The 16,775-nt window shown below is 40.9% G+C and overlaps 1 protein-coding gene across 1 annotated transcript in view; it reads right to left on the bottom strand.

The window, feature by feature from the left end:
- The window catches only part of MARCH11 (membrane associated ring-CH-type finger 11), a 114,404-nt gene continuing 102,756 nt past the window's right edge, over window positions 5,128-16,775 (bottom strand). Inside the window, exon 4 of the mRNA XM_021076811.1 lies at window positions 5,128-6,252. Within this exon, the coding sequence (XP_020932470.1) occupies window positions 5,930-6,252 (323 nt within the window). The 3' untranslated portion in view covers window positions 5,128-5,929. The remainder of the gene's footprint in view (window positions 6,253-16,775) is intronic.

Raw genomic sequence — 16,775 nt, forward strand, 5'->3', positions numbered from 1 at the left:
CACTGTCGTCCCCCCACCCCCCCACCCCCAGGAGCTTGTAAGGATCATTTCCTTCCCTACTTATTAGTTTCTTTATTTACTTATTCTCATTGTACCCCACCCCCTCCCAGCTTCTTTCCAACACCATTTATACATGCTCATTGGAGAGGAGAGAAAGAAAAACAGAAGAAAACGTTTTTTAAAGGGAAGAGGAAAAGAAAACTCTGCTCTGAGAACACAGCCGTCTTGTCCTTTCACTGACACTCATAAGTGGATCGCAGTTTCTTCTCCACCAACAAATTCACTGAATACCACCTCTGCCAAGAGCACCAAAGTCTCCTTGCTAAGTGTCACTGATGCTTCATAGTCCCAAGCTGACCTTTTAGTTTCAATCGATACTCTTGGCTGCCTCTTTCCTTTTGAAGCAGTCTTTCCCCTTGGCTTCTAAACATTTAAGTCCCTTGGTTTCTCTCCACATTCTGCTGCTCCTCTCATCTTGTCTCCCAGGCACTGGTCCATCTCTATGCCAATCACTCCCATGCGAACATCCCGCAGAGACCTTGTGTTTGAGCTCTGGATTCACCCACCCAAATGCCTCTCGGATGTCTCCATGATGCCATCTCACAGACATGCAACCTTGGTGAATCCATAACAGAACATGGAATCATTCTGCATCTCCTCCTGCCCTGTGCTCCCTCTGCTCTCTTATCTCAGGCTGGAGCATGGCACCTCTGCTCTGCAGACCCCGGGAGCCATCCTGGACAGCTCTCAGTGTCTCTCCCTCCACTCAAGTCTTTCTGCTCTGCTCAGGATATACTGGCTTCCTGTGAACCCTCTCTCTGCTTCCTGCTTCTTCAGATTCTCAATTTGGGGGCTACCTCTTTTATCAAACTTTCTCCAAAAAAGTTCTTGTTTTTTGTGCTTGTTTGTCCTTCTTACTCATTCCTTTCTTTAATTCTTATTTTTGGTATAGAAGCACTTAAACCACTGAGCTGAATTGCCAATTTACTTGGGTTCATTCTCCCCCAAACCACAAACCTCTTCTTCTCTCTCTTTTTTTTTCTCTCTTTTTAGGGCCACACTAGTGGCCAGGGTTGGGGTCAAATCAGAGCTGTAGCTGCTGGCCTACACCACAGCTCACAGCAATGTCAGATCCTTAACCCACGGAGCAAGGCCAGGGATTGAACCTGGGTCTTCATGGATGCTGATTTGTTTCTGCTGAGCCATGACAGGAACGCCCACAAACTTCTTGAAATGAGCCTGTCTCATAGCCCCACTTCCAGGTGGACTTCCCTCCTTGGCACCTCATGGGAAGTCTCTTGGGTTGTTGCCACTGTGACTCACTTCTTTTTTAAATTTTTTTATGGTCACACCTATGGCACATGGATGTTCCCAGGCTAGGGGTTGAATCAGAGCTGCAGCCTACATCACAGGCAGGATCAAGCCTCATCTGTGACCTACGTCAGAGTTCATGGCAACGCTGGATCCTTAACCCACTGAATGAGGCCAGGGATCAAACCCACAACCTCATGGTTCCTAGTTGGGTTCATTACCCTAGTTGGGGTCATTACCGCTGGGCCACAGTGGGACCCACCATTGTGGCTGCCTCTTCTGACCTCTTCCTACCCTCTCTATGAAAGGGGGTCTGGCCAGCCTGTCTGGGAACCTGGTCCTTAGTAATATGCCCACTAGGAGAAGCCTGTGGTGTGCCTGGGTCACAATCCTTTTTTTTTTTTTTTTGACCACACCTGGGGCATATGGAAGTTCCTGGTCAGGGATTGAATCTAAGCTGCAGATGCAACCTAACACCTCAGCTGCCATGGCAACACCAGATCCATTAACACACTGAATGGTGCTGGGATTGAACTCATGCTTTCACAGTGACCTGAGCCACTGCAGTCACACTTATTGTTTTGTTTTGTTTTGTTTTATGGTCACACCCACAAATTATGGAAGTTCCTGGGCTAGGGGTTGAATTGGGGCTGCAGCTGCAGGCCTACACCACAGCCACTGCAATACCAGATCCAAGCCACATCTGTGACCTATGCCAAAGCCTGCGCAAGACTGGATCCTTACTATTGACAGAGGCCAGGGATCAAACCCGCATCCTCACAGAGATAGCATTGGGTTCTTAACCTTCTGACCCACAGTGGGAACTCCTGCAGTCAGATTCTTAACCCACTGTACCACAAAGGGAACTCCTGGGTCACAATACTTTTATCAGTGGAATAATAGGGATGAAGCCACTTCATTTGCTTAAGGCAAGATCAAAGAATAAGAAAGAGAAAGTACAGAAGGGAGCATCCTGAGAGCTTCAACTAACAAAACCAATCACGTTGTGAATGGCACACTTCCACGGCACTCCTTTCTCTTCTCCTTGTCTCAGCATCAGTCTGATTAAACCCAGACCTTCCCAAGAGTATTACGGGACAAGTGTCCCACAGAGCATCCTTAGCCTCCATCCACACTGTCCTCATTGACACTGCAGCCACTGGGCAAATCCCCTGATTTGCCAAAGCTCTTGTACAGCTGTGACGAGGAGCTCAATGTAGCCCTATTAAGAGAACCTTTGTCCCCTGGTTCCTCTCACCCATAAGTGATGTCCTTCTGTGGTCCATAATTGATGTCCTTTAAAAAAAAAAACACCAAAATTTTACAGGAAATCGTTCATTGTCTTCATTCTCCCGCTGGCTCCTGGGGGAGAATGCTTTAAAATAACTTTGTTTCTAGTCTTTGACTAATTTACTAGATAAATTCACTGTGTATAAAGATGGCATCTTTATGAAGATAGTGGATGATTCTCTAGATTACACTGGTACCTGGAAATTTAGGTTTTGTTATAAATTATGGCTCCTACTGCAGTTCTGTATCATACACACTTGATGGAAATTTTTTTTCTGAATTGATAAACCAGAACTAAACTAATTGCCTAATATATCTTCTTAAGATCGTTACACAATTATTTCTAAATATACCAAACATAGATTTATGTTTATATAAATGACTTTATTTTTATGAACATATAGATTGAAAACAAGAATGAATGAAACGTCACCACCGAAGTTTGATAAAGGATGCTCTTGGGAAGAAAAAATTAGAATATCTGATATTTGTAATCTACTGTCATTAAAATTTGTAAGTCAAAAAAAATAAGTTTTAAAGGAAAGTGTGGACAAATATGACCACCGTTTATTTTTATTTTACTTGTCATTTTAGGGCCACACCCATGGCATATAGAGGTTCCCAGGCTAGGAGTCAAATCAGAGGTGTAGTCACTTGGCCTTCACCTCAGCCACCGCAACGCCAGATCCGAGCCACATCTTCAACCTACATCATAGCTCATGGCAATGTCAGATCCTTAACCCACTGAGCGAGGCCAGGGATTGAACTTGCGTCCTCATGGATGCTAGTCAGATTTGTTTCTGCTGAGCCACAATAGGAACTCCTGACCTCTGTTTAAAATGACACATCAGATTGTTCCTGTTGTGGCACAGCAGAAACAAACCTGACTAGTATCCATGAGGACACAGGTTTGATGCCGTGAGCTGTGGTGTTAAGTCGCAGATGTGGCTTAGATCCCACGGTGCTGGGGCTGTGGTGTAGGCTGGCAGCTGCAGCTCCGATTAGACCCCTAGCCTGGAAACTTCCATATGCCACCAAATAAACAAATAATAAAATGACAGCAAACTATTTAATAGTTTGCCTTCCTGTCCCAGGTGGCAAGGCCAAGGGCAGAGGCAAGGTTGATGGGACTCCCCAGGATTGTGCTCAGGTACCTCCAGATTCAAACAAATTGCAGCACCCTCATTTCTTAGATCTGCCCCCAAAAGAGTGGTTGAATTTTCCTTCTTTCATGACTTCCTGCTTTGTTCTTCACATTTCTGCAAGTGGTCACAGCATTAACTTCTTTGTGACACAGTTTTTTTTCAACTGAGAGAGTATTATTTCAAGGTTTGGTAGCATTTGCTATATAGGAATCACAGTGCTACCTGTAATGTTAACTATTCTATTATGAATCATTTAAAGGTGATTTTTAGAAAAGAGAATGTGAAGGGTTTGATTTCCTGTGCTTTAAAATCTCATCATCAATTACTTCTCAAAAATGACCTATATGTTCAACTCCTGTTTCCAAGGAAGGCATGACTGGCTGTCTCATCTATTCTGTTGTTACCCATTAAAATGTGCATTTACCTCCATCAGGAGGAGAAAAAGGTGGAAAATCCCCAGGTATCACTACTTAGCAGCCTGTTCCTGGGGAGTCAATAGCCTCATTTTTCTTTTCCCTCTTTTCATTTGAAAGAATAATTTTCTAGTAAAAGAGAAATGCTTCTTACTGCTGGAAAATAAATTTCCCAGGACTTCATTAAACCAAGTAATAGAATCAGTGTTTAAATGATTAAGCAGGTATATAAGCTTTCACAAAAAGAAAATCTAATTAACATGATACTCATAGAAATCAAGACACTAATAATTAACCAAAACAATCTCGATACTTCTAAAAGAGGGCTATGCGAATGTGAGGCCGTGTTACAATTACACATGCAAGGATGCGACATTCTGGTGAGCCTTTGGGGTTGTGAGTATGCAGGGTGCCCTGCCTGTGTAATGTGCACTGGAAGACGGGCACACCTCGTTTCATAGCTCTTCATTGCATTGTGCTTCGCAGACACTGCATTTTTGACAAATTGAAGGTTTAGGGCAACTCCGTGTCGAGCAAGTCCATCGGCACCGTTTTTTTCAATAGCTTTTGCTCACTTCCTGTCTCTGTGTCACATTTTGGTAATTCTTGCAATATTTCAAATTTTTTATTACTGAATTGTTATGATGATCTGTGATCTTTGATATTATTACTAGGACTTGAAGGCTCAGATGATGGTTAGTATTTTTTAATCCTAAAGGGCTTTTCTTTTTATCTTATTTATGTATTTATTTTTAGGGCTGCACCCATGGCATATAGAAGGTCCCAGGCTAGGGGTCGAATTGAAGCTGCAGCTGCTGGCCTACACCACAGCTCACAGTAATGCTGGGTCCTTAATCCACTGAGCCAGGCCAGGGATTAAACCTGTGTCCTTGTGGATAACGGTCGGGTTTGTTACCACTGAGCCATGGTGGAAACTCCTCAATAAAGTTGTTTTAATATATATATATATATATATTAAGAATGCTATTGTACACTTAATACACTGCAGTAGAGTATAAACATAACTTTTATATGCTCTGGGAAACCAAAAATTCGAGTAACTTACTTTATTGAGATTTTTGCTTTCTTGCCAGGTCTGGAACTGAATCAGCAATATCTTCAAAATATGCCTGTAACACTATTTTATTCCAACCGTTATTATCTCTTCGTAAGATCTCTGTAACTGTTTCAGAAGTTAGAGAACAAGCCATAATTCCTGGAACTTGCTCTTATGGTGACAGGTTGTTTTATCCCACAAAGAAAGTCATGCTCAAATTTGCCAACCAGCATGAGGCATGAGGGAAACCAGTGCAGCAGGTCATAGAAGCATCTCTATGCCAGGTAGTTGATAGGCACTTGGGAACTTGCCTGCAGTATTATTCTAAACTCTTCCCCATTTGTAGCATGCCTAAAAAATTACACATGGAGCAAAACATTTGATAAAAAATATATTTAAAACAAGCAAGAAAAAATAGTTTTGACCTTAAGGATAACTTTCATCATTCTTTTAACCAAGTAGAGTTAAATAATATGGATAACGGTTTCAAGTACCAACTTATAAAAGATATGGTAAATCAGAAAGCAAAGAACAGGAGAACTTTTTTTTTTTTCAGAAAAATGTATTTGCAATTCAAATGTTCATATAAAAAGCATAAATTTTAAAAAGTTCATAGATGTGTGTTTTTAGAAGTGCTATGGTTTTGCCTTTCATTGATTGCAATTACATTCCAAGATGCACAGGGTGGTCCACACTGCACCTTCTTAACTTTGTCACACTGAAGTTACTCTCATCACAACCTCCCCTGAGCTGTTGTCTTCTGACAAATCTTCATGGGGCCTCATTCGATTGAACAGATGTAGTAACACGTAGCCACACTGAAACCTTGGGGAGGTCAACTGTGTTGGGTGGACCAAGTTCCTGTTCCGCAGCGCCGTCAATGGCAACCATAAAGTCCTGCTTGTGGAAGACTCTCCCCGGCTACTTTCTTCGATGTCCGAGGCTTTGTCGTAATTTAATACATCCCAGTGTAAATTAACAGCTCGCCAGCGCTTAAACACTCTGTAAACTGCAGCTCCTTCATGGACGATGAGACCTACAATTCAAGGTGAAAAAAAAGGGAAGATTGGTCATCATCAAAAGTTGGGAATGCTGTTTTGTATATAATCAAGAGATTAAAGAAATAGTCATTTCTCTGTTACTCATAATTATCAAAAAATGTGTAATCCTGGCTATTCAAATATTATGTCCAATGGCAAGCGACTATACATATTACAAAGTAGTCAATATTCAAAAACAAGAATCCACTACCGTGCAGATAGTAAAGTTATCATGAGTATAACTGATTTTCTCCATTATGGCTGAGAACATGATTTAGGTATTTATGATGCCTTCAGAGAACCATTAGGTTGATTTATTCATTTGGCAGATATTTCCTGAGTGTCCACTGTGAGCCAAGCAGTGTGTTAGGGGCTTGGTCCCAGCTGGCAACTTAATTTATGAAAGAGATAGATATCAAGGTCACTGCCATCTCCCCAGCTTCTAAATACAGGTTTTTTGTTTGTTTGTTTTTTGTTTTGTTTTTGCTTTGTTTTGTTTTGTTTTTTGTCTCTTTGTCTTTTCTAGGGCTGCACCAGAAGCATATGGAGGTTCCCAGGCTAGGGGTCCAGTCGGAGCTGTAGCCGCCAGCCTACTCCAGAGCCACAGCAACTCAGGATCAGAGCCATGTCTGTGATCTACACCATAGGTCACAGCAATGCTGGATCCTTAACCCACTGAGCTAGGCCAGGGATCAAACCTGCAACCTCATGGTTCCTAGTCGGATTCGTTAACCACTGAGCCACAACAAGAACTCCTCGCCAGCTTCTAAAACAATCTTTGACACACAGGAGGTATGATCTAACCTTGTGTTATTTTTCCTCTCGTCAACAATTCAACAAAAATTTATCAAGTACCTTCCTGAGAGCTTTATGTATATTATCTCATTTAGTTCTCACCACCTCCTTTCAAAGTAAGTACCGGCATGGCCGCCATTCTCGCTCAAGAGCAGACAGCTGGTGGCAGTGGGGCAGGGATGGCTCCAGAAACCCAGGCACTCTGGCTCCAGAGACCTTGCTCTTTGCTGCTATACAGTGAATTGATGATTACACATTTTTGAGACAGACTCTCAGGGGATAAACAAGATAATAAAGGAAGCTTGGACACCACAAGCTGGCCATCCATAGGCTGGCTGTGGTACATTGATACATGGCTCCAACTCCACCTCCCACCCCAGATCCCTCCATACTCTGCATTTTCTACACATTTATATCTCATTTATATGTAGTCCAAAAGCTTTTGAATCCCAAAAAGGAGTTCCTGGTGGGTAGGTCCCTTCAGATAGAAAAGTGAGGAAGAGCTTCTCTTTCAGGAATTTGAAATTCCATTGAAAATTGGTGGAAAAAACCAGTGACGTCTCTCTTAAGATGGATTATGTATGGCACAAACATAGGGTGTGTCGGTTGACACAATCACTTTTTAACCAAAATTTGAAAATGAGAAGCCCCTACTACCTCCTAGCACTTAGAATCTTGAATGTATGCCCTAGAGAAATATGAAAAAGGAAGCATGTTCAAAAATGTTTATTAAATATTTATCTGTATTTGAGAAAAAAAATTGCAAGCATTCTCAATGTCCCTCCTGAGAAGAATGGATACACTGCAGTGTGTGGATCAAAAAGACTATAGCAACGAAAGAGAAAGGAACACAATGGCATGGACTTAATGTAGATAAACTTTAAAATAATAGTGGAAATCTTTTATATTTAGAATGGATAACCAATTGGGTCTTACCTACTGCACAGCACAGGGAACTATGTCCAGTCTCTGGGGGTAGAACATGATGGAAGATAGTATAAGAAAAGAATGCAAATATATGCATGACTGGGTCACTATGCTATACAGCAGAAATTGACACAATACTGTAAGTTGACTATACTCTAATAAAAACTTTTAAAAAATAATAGCGGAAGTCTCAAAACCAATTCCCAGAGTTCCCGTCGTGGCTCAGGGGTTAACGAATCTGACTAGGAACCATGAGGTTGCAGGTTTGATCCCTGGCCTAGCTCAGTGGGTTAGGGATCCAGCGTTGCCATGAGCCGTGGTATAGGTCACAGACAGGGCTTGGATCCCGCATTGCTGTGGCTGTGATGTAGGCCGGCAGCTACAGCTCTGATAAGACCCAGCCTGGGAACCTCCATATGCTGCAGGAGCAGCCCTAGAAAAGGCAAAAAGACAAAATAAATAAATACATAATTGGAGTGAGGAAATACTATACGTTTTTATGGATACAGATATATATGGCAAAAATGTAGAAATGTGTGTGAAAAAAAATAAAAAAAAATAAAAAAAAAGAAATGTGTGTGAGACGAGACAAGTAACCATTAAATTAGTGGTAAGAGTATGAAATTGGGAGAGGTTTCAAGGAAGGCTTTCTGTTTGTTGGTTGGTTGGTTGGTTTTTAGGGCTGCACTCGCAGGATATAGAAGTTCCCAGGCTAGGGGTTGAATTGGAGCTGTAGCCACAGTCCTACACCATAACCACAGCAACGCAGAATCCTAGCTGAGTCTGCGACCTACACCACAGCTCACAGCAGCAACACCGGATCCTTAGCCCACTGAGCAAGGCCAGGGATCAAACCTGTTTTTTCATGGATACTAGTTGGGTTTGTTATCATTGAGTCACAAGGAGAACTCCAAGGGGGGCTTTCTATTATATCTCTTAATGTCACATTTTTTTTTAACCTGGGAGGTGGGTATATGAATGTTCAACATGTTATTGTATATACTTTTCATGTACCCAAATAATTCATTATTTCAAAAATTACAGAAAAAAATTTAGGAAAATTGATCTCAATGGGTTGAGGAATAGATAACAGAAGCAGATGACACAAATGAGGAGGTTACCATGTTTTATGTTAAGAGCAGAGTGTTTAGCAGTAAGAATAACACAGAGAAACTAAGTAATAAACTTGTCAGAGGAGAAACTGACAGAAATGGTAAATGTAAGAAGGGAAAAAACAAAATCAGAATCTCACATTTTTCAGGCTGGAGGGAGGACTAAGTGATTGAAAGGATGGTAATCTCCCTACAGGCACAATCAGTAAGGGTTTTGACTAAGCTTTTGTTGGGGAGAATATTCTTTCTTTTTTTTTTTTGTCAGCTAAAACAATTCTAACAACAACAACAACAACAACAAAAAACAATTCTAGATGGGTAATGAAAGTACCCAGTCTTTGAAAAATCACACCTACCTGATACTAGAATTTAAATTTTACATCTCGCCCTCACCAGAAGATAAACTCCTACTGCACATGCATTAAGGTCATTCCAAAGATATTAACATAGGCCATTAAAAATGCATGTGGTCTAGAGTTCCTGTCGTGGCTCAGCAGAAATGAATCTGACTAGCATCTTTGAGGACGCATGCAGGTTTGGTCCCTGGCCTCATTTTGTGGGTTAAAGATCTGACATTGCCGTTAACTACGGTGTAAGTCGAAGACATGGCTCAGATCTGGCGTTGCTGTAGCTGTGGTATAGGCCAGCGGCTACAGCTCTGATTCTACCTGTAGCTTGGGAACTTCCATAGGCCATGGGTGTGACCCTAAATAGACATAAAGGCAAAAAATAAAAGCAAAAAAAATGCACATGATCTAATAAATAAAAATATCTTAAGCCCAATTATTGTACATCACCGAAATAATTAGAAGAAATGTAAACTTCTGTTAATCACAGCAGTTCAAATAATTGCTTGATTCGTTTTTCCTGAGGAATAAGCAGAGTTGACCTGACTAGATGTTTTTAAGAAACAGTCAGAATTATAAGTCAACACTACCAGATTTTCATTGATCATTCTAATATGAGCTTTCTGAAATCTCCATGACCAATGATTTAACTTTCCCAGTTCTGTTTTTCCTCCTTAAAATTCAATTGGAATACCCGATCTATATATTCAGGAACAGTACGAAGATAAATTGGAATTCATCAACTGTAAAGCACTCAGATTTCCTTGGAGGTGGTAGCTATATAAACACAAGACATTATTATTAATTAAAAAGTCAATAGTGAATCTAGGTGGTGAGAAGCATTCATTCACACTAATCATAGAACCATTACAGTCTGCGACAGGTTCATTCTGGATAAGTGCGGTGATGGGCTGGGGGTGGGGCTCCTTCACCAGGGGAAACCACTCATTTCACAAGATCCTATTCTTTTTTTGATTGATTTCCCTTGAAAGGCCAGAAATCAGATCATTTACTTGAGCTTAAAGTCATTTTCTGTGACTATATTCCTGGTAGCCTTATCTCTAAATACATAAATCAACCCAATGTGCAGAAATAAACCCCACAGGTCTTTATAGTACATTTTGAACCAAATTTAAAGACAGACAACTACTTGAAGTTTTCATGAAGACACAGCCCTCTTGAATTTCCAGTCTCCTGTGCTGCTGTTTAATTGCATTCAAGTTATAAACGATGTTTAGACTTTGCTTTATTCCCCATGGATATTTAGAATTAATCCTAGCCCTCTAGAGGCTTAGGTTTTACTTGAATATGAGGAACCCCATCCTCGCACAAGACTGCCTCTGTAATGTACACTTTCCCCTTTTCTCTTTTAGACTTTCTGGAGCGGTGGCACGTGCCCAGTGGTTGTAAGAAGCTGTGACTATTATCATCACTGAAATCCAGAGGTAAGGATTCATTAACTCTAGTGCATATGTTGAGAATCCAGCTATTAAAAATTGAAAGGCTCCCCTTCCCTACTATTGATCAGTTGCCCTCTTGTTTCATAACTGATGAGTTCACTTCCGCTGGTACCTTCACTCTCGGGAATACCTCGATTTAAGCCTTAAGAAGAATTTGCCACCTTGACACTTCAGGTCGTAGGACAAAAGGCTTGGATTTACTTTATCATTGGAAAAGCAATGATAATTTCTATAAACTGAGATTTGCTACATTATTAACGGCAATGATGTCAACAAGGTGTGATTCATGGGAACTTGGGGTTTTGAGACTTGAGGAAAGTGTGGGTATGTGTGTCCTGGTGTGTGTGGTTGGTTGTTTCTTATTCTCTTGGAAGAAATATTTAATTTGAGCAGCCTCTTATTGATGCAAAAGAATCCTTTTCGTTAGGGAATAATCTTTAACAGCAGAGCAGATTTAAATAGTTTCTAGCGTCATTGAAATAAAAGCACAGTGTTTATGTAAGTAAAATATATCCCAAGGTTTTTTTTTTTTTTTTTTTTTTTTTGTCTTTTAGGGCCACACCGGTGGCACATGGAGGTTCCCAGGCTAGGAGCCAAATTGGAGCTGTAGCTGCCAGCCTATGCCACAGCAACACAGGATCTGAGCCGCATCTGCAACCTACACCACAGTTCACAGCAACGCCAGCTCCTTAACCCACTAAGCGAGGCCAGGGATCGAACCCAAATCCTCATGGATCCTAGCCAGGTCCGTTAACCACTGAGCCACGAGAGGAACTCCAGTATATCCCAAGTTTGGGAGTGGTGCATGAGCTAAAATTCTTGTAGAAAATCAGCGGATTACCAAAAAAATAACGGGAAGATTATCAAGGTACATATAATGCTCACAGGGGTGCCTGTGTGTACACACTCATAAATAAACACCACTTGTCTATGTTTACTTCAATGCAGACAAATGGTGTGTCACAATTCATAGAGATTTGTAAAATTATTAGTCAAATACAGATTTTAATATTAACTACCAAACCACCAATCTAATCATTTCATCTGCTGTTTGTCTCAGCTTTTTTGAATTGATTTGGTTATTTTTCATGATTAAAAAATAAATTTTTAGGAATTCCTGTTATGGCTCAGTGGTTAACGAACCCAACTAGCATCCATGAGGACACGGTATCGAGCCCTGGCCTTGCTCATTCGGTTAAGGATCCAGTGTTGCCGTGAATGGTGGTGTAGCTCACAGACGTGGCTTGGATCCCACATTGCTGTGGCTGTGGTGTAGGCTGGTGGCTATAGTTCTAATTTGACCTCTAACCTGGGAGACTTCATATGCTTCATATGCTTTTTAGGGTCCAGCCCTAAAAAGACCAAAAAAAAAATTATTTATCAAGTGCCTGTTCTGTGCCAAGCACTGTGCTAAGTGGTTTTACGTGCACAATTTTCATTTAACCTTGACTGCAACTCTCCAAATAGATATATTATTGAATAGCTTCACAGTCAGGGAAAATTGAGACCTAGAGAGATTGAGTCAATCATCCAACATTATGAAGACATCAACATTGTGAAGACATCAACTCTGAGACGAAAGCCCAAAACTTCTCTATATATAAACCTTGAGTTCTATAATCCTACTTTTGCTAAATTTCCAATGGACGACCATTTCTTCTAGTCATAGAATGATCAACTCAAAGAGATCTTGCTATGGACCGAACGTTTGTACCTCCCCCAGATTTATATTTTGAAGCCTTTATCCCCAACATGATGGTATTTGGAGGTGAGGCCTTTGGGGAGTAATTAGAGTTATATTAATTCATGAGGGTGATTAACACCCTTAAAAAAACAGGAAGAGACACAAGTTTTCACACCACAGAAAGGCCCCATGAGGTCATAACAAGAAGATAAATGTTTATTGTTTAAGTCACCCAGGGCTGTGGTATTTTTGTTACAGAGGCTCAGACAGACTAAGATGGACCTGGTATATAATAAATTACATCACCCTCATTTAAAAGATGAGTAAATTATGTCCCAGAGAATGATGTGGGCAATGTTATATAATTAGTTGACGTTTTTAATATCCTTGTGTGTCACTGACACTGTTTTATCTCTAGGAGTGCCAATAAAACAAGCCCTTCCATCCCTTATATGAAGGTAGCACTGCGATTGGTGAGCACTTGATGGATGGCTGGTGAGCTGCACTCACCCTGATCTTTCCCAAGAAATGCAAGATCCTGGTAACACCAGTGCTGGTCAATCACATCAGACCTTGGGAAAGTGACAGAATCCACAGCTTGCAGCAGATATGTGGCCAGAAAAGGCTCTTCATTGTGAAAATGTCCAAGATTTCTTAGTTAAATGTAACCATTTTCCCCAGCCAAGATTCCTTCTCCCTTCTGTCCCTCTCTCTGGACTTTCCATATATCCAAACTCTGTAAATATACCCTGTGTCATTCTGAAAAGTCCATGTGGACCAAAAGCAGAATGGTGATTTTGGGCCTCTTCTAACTCTATTTAAGGAGAACAGGTTAGAGAGGATTCAAGTCAACCTCATAAAGTGGCTCCATTCTTCACCCCTTATTTCACACTGCTTCTTGGGGAAAACCACAGTGTGGCTGCACCAGAAAGGGTTAACTAAATGAGACGATCCCCGAGATTTCCTTTGTTGGAATAATCTTTGCTAGAATGTAATAAAATGCATTCATCTTGGTGGCACATTTTCCTAAGGTACCCTACATTTAGATGCCCAACAGTTATGGAAATTTAAATGCTAGTTTTGGGGGGTTTGGTAGATGGAGAAGAAAGTGTGGAAAATTTTATTAACACTCAGTGTACAAAGTTTAACTTAGATATAAGTGTAAAAGTAATCACTTTAAAAGTCACTCGCCCATTGTTGAATCTTGTTACTATGAATCTTGAAGAAATAACCACCAGTCATTTCTACGTATACTGAGCATTTTTTGTTGGACTCAACTATATAGGAAACTATATAGTAAAACCAACAAAAAACCAGAAAAACAAAGCAATGCAAAAATATAAAACTTAGAGATACAAAGATTGAAAGACAATACATATTCTATCACAGAAATCAAAGTTCACAGAAGAAAGCTATCATCAGCTGATATCCTAAAATCCAGCCTTCTGGGAACTACAGCATCTTTATTATAAGTGGGGATTTTTTGTGAATATACATTTCCAATGTTGTCCATCAGAATAAATAATGAAAAGAAGTATCCTACGTTAAAATGCACTCATATCTATAAAAAGATAGTTTTTTTACAGATATGAGTGCATTTTATCACTCATATAAACCAACAGTGATTTTTCTATTGCTGAACGTTATGTATATATTTCCCCACCCCTAATACCAAGTTGAAAATGGGAGGCTGGTCATGAGAGTTTAAAGCTTGAGGGTTCAAAAATAAATTCATCGTTTGCGCTAATAAAAAAATTTCTGCAGGGAACATGACAACAAATTATTAAGGAACTTCCCACAACATGAAAATCCTGGACACCAGTGGCTGGCTAATGTCCAAATGTGGATGATCTAACCTACCCCACCTTTAAAGCAAAGAACAGCACACATGAAGAAATGATGACAACAGCAGCGAAAACCCTAATTATTGTTTCTCTGAGAGAACACGGAAGAAAATTCATGTTGTCTGTTTTACGAGACTGCCACCCCCTATGTCTTCCTCTCTGCTCAATGAAATCTGCAGCCATCAGCTTGGATGCAAAGAGCATGCTGCACCTTCACTGCTGATGACCTCAACAGGTCTGCAAATAAGACAGATAGCAAAGGCAAGTTTTTTTTTTGCTATTTCTTGGGCCGCTCCCGCGGCATATGGAGATTCCCAGGCTAGGGGTTGAATCAGAGCTGCAGCCACCAGCCTACACCAGAGCCACAGCAACGTGGGATCCGAGCCGCATCTGCAACCTACACCACAGCTCACGGCAACGCCGGATCGTTAACCCACTGAGCAAGGGCAGGGACCGAACCCGCAACCTCATGGTTCCTAGTCGGATTCGTTAACCACTGCGCCACGATGGGAACTCCAAAGGCAAGTTTTAACACAGAGTATAATCTCTCACCAGCTAACAGTGAGGTAAGCACACCCTATTCTAGAAGGTCCTGACCTAAGCTGAATTTGCTTCTCCATCTGCCATTCTGATTTCAGTTAATGACCATCCTCTAAGTCAGTTAAGCTGAAACCTGAGAATCACCTATCTATCCTCTTGCACTAAATTCTATTCTGTCTTCTATCCTCTTGCACTAAATTCTATTAGTTCTGTCTTCTTAGCAAATCTAAGATAAAACCATAAAACAGAGAATCTGTGACCCCAATCAGTCAGATGGTCCTTGAAGACAGGAACCCTATTCCTACTTCAGAGACTGATACATGGTAGAAACTCAATAAATCTTTGCTAAATGAGAGGGAGTGAGTAAGAGAGCAGTAACCATCACTGGAATCTAAAGGATGACAAGGTAGACTCCATCCTGGTGTAACCATGCTGTTAAAACACAAAAAGTCTCGTGTATTGTTCTTTCAAAAACTAGAGTAATAACTGGACACACCAAAGACAAACTGAAACATGTACTCCAAGCCTAGAAATAAAAAGGGTTTAGGGATATCTGGGCCCATATTTCATAACAGTGGGGTTTGCCCCACCCCCTCCAAAATACACACAGACACACATACAGAGAGCCTGGCAGAAGAAGAAGAGCTAAAATTCTTTACAAGGATTTGTTTTCAGCCTCAGTAAATTGTAGCAGCTTCCCCCACTGTCTTGCCTGAATGAAAAATCATGAACTCGACAGTTACAGAATGTCTGTGCCATGCCAAGAGCCTAAGAAGCAGGCATGGGTTCCTCTCTGCTGTTTCCAGGCAAAACAAGAGAATAAAATAACTGCTAATGATTCATCTGACCACCTGCTCTTCTAAGAAGCTGATCCATCCGTCAATCATTTTAATGATTTCTTTTCCTCCTTAGTAGAGAGGAGATTCTCCTGATTTTTCTCCTTTTTATTGGCCACGCCTGCAGCACGCCAAAGTTTCTGGACCAGGGATCAAACCTGCACCACAGCAGTGACCCGAGCCACTGTAGTGACAATGCCAATTCTTAACCCACTGGACCACATGGGAACTCCTCTCCTGATCTTTCAATACTAGCCCTGGAGCACATATTTAAATATATTCACAGAATTATTCCTCAAAAGTTGCAAACTTGTTATATATTGTAAAATACATGATATGTTAATTTTTGAAAAAAGGATTAAAAGAATTTGCCAGAGAGAAGAACTGTTATATTATCCAAGATTCCACCCAAAAGCACTTGAGAAAAAAAGATCTATGGAGATGAGTATTTTAATGAAAGCAAAAAAGGAATGAGTCCAATACTTTCATAAATAATAAATACCCTAGAGTTCTCCTACAGCTGGAGTGTGGATTAGAATCCATTTAATTTCAGTCAAATGCAGCTCCAATTCTGTTCAATTCATGGATGGATGGAACACTTGCTAGCAAAGAGTAGCATTGTATCACAGAGATGAGAAGTGGATGAACAGAGTCACTGAGTTTCAAAATCCAGAAATGCTGGGTATGATTTACCAACCCGTTCATTTGTGAGGGGATGAGGGCTCTGAAGCTCAGCAAAGCGGCATGGCTTGACCAATGCGCTGCAGTTAAGTGTCCAAGCCCAGAACCAGAGCCAGACCCTTAACGCCTGGTCCAGTGCACTCGCTCCGCAAGAACGCCTGACCTGAGCAGCCACCCTTGGCCAGAGTTGGTCTTCAAGAGGGTCTCTTTGGCCCAAAGGATATTACATTGACTATGAAGTAGACAGAATCAAAATCTCTTTTCAGTACCACTAGACGCTAAGAGGGTCAGCT

This window comes from Sus scrofa, chromosome 16 (genome assembly GCF_000003025.6).
Source record: "Sus scrofa isolate TJ Tabasco breed Duroc chromosome 16, Sscrofa11.1, whole genome shotgun sequence".
Lineage (NCBI taxonomy): Eukaryota > Metazoa > Chordata > Mammalia > Artiodactyla > Suidae > Sus > Sus scrofa.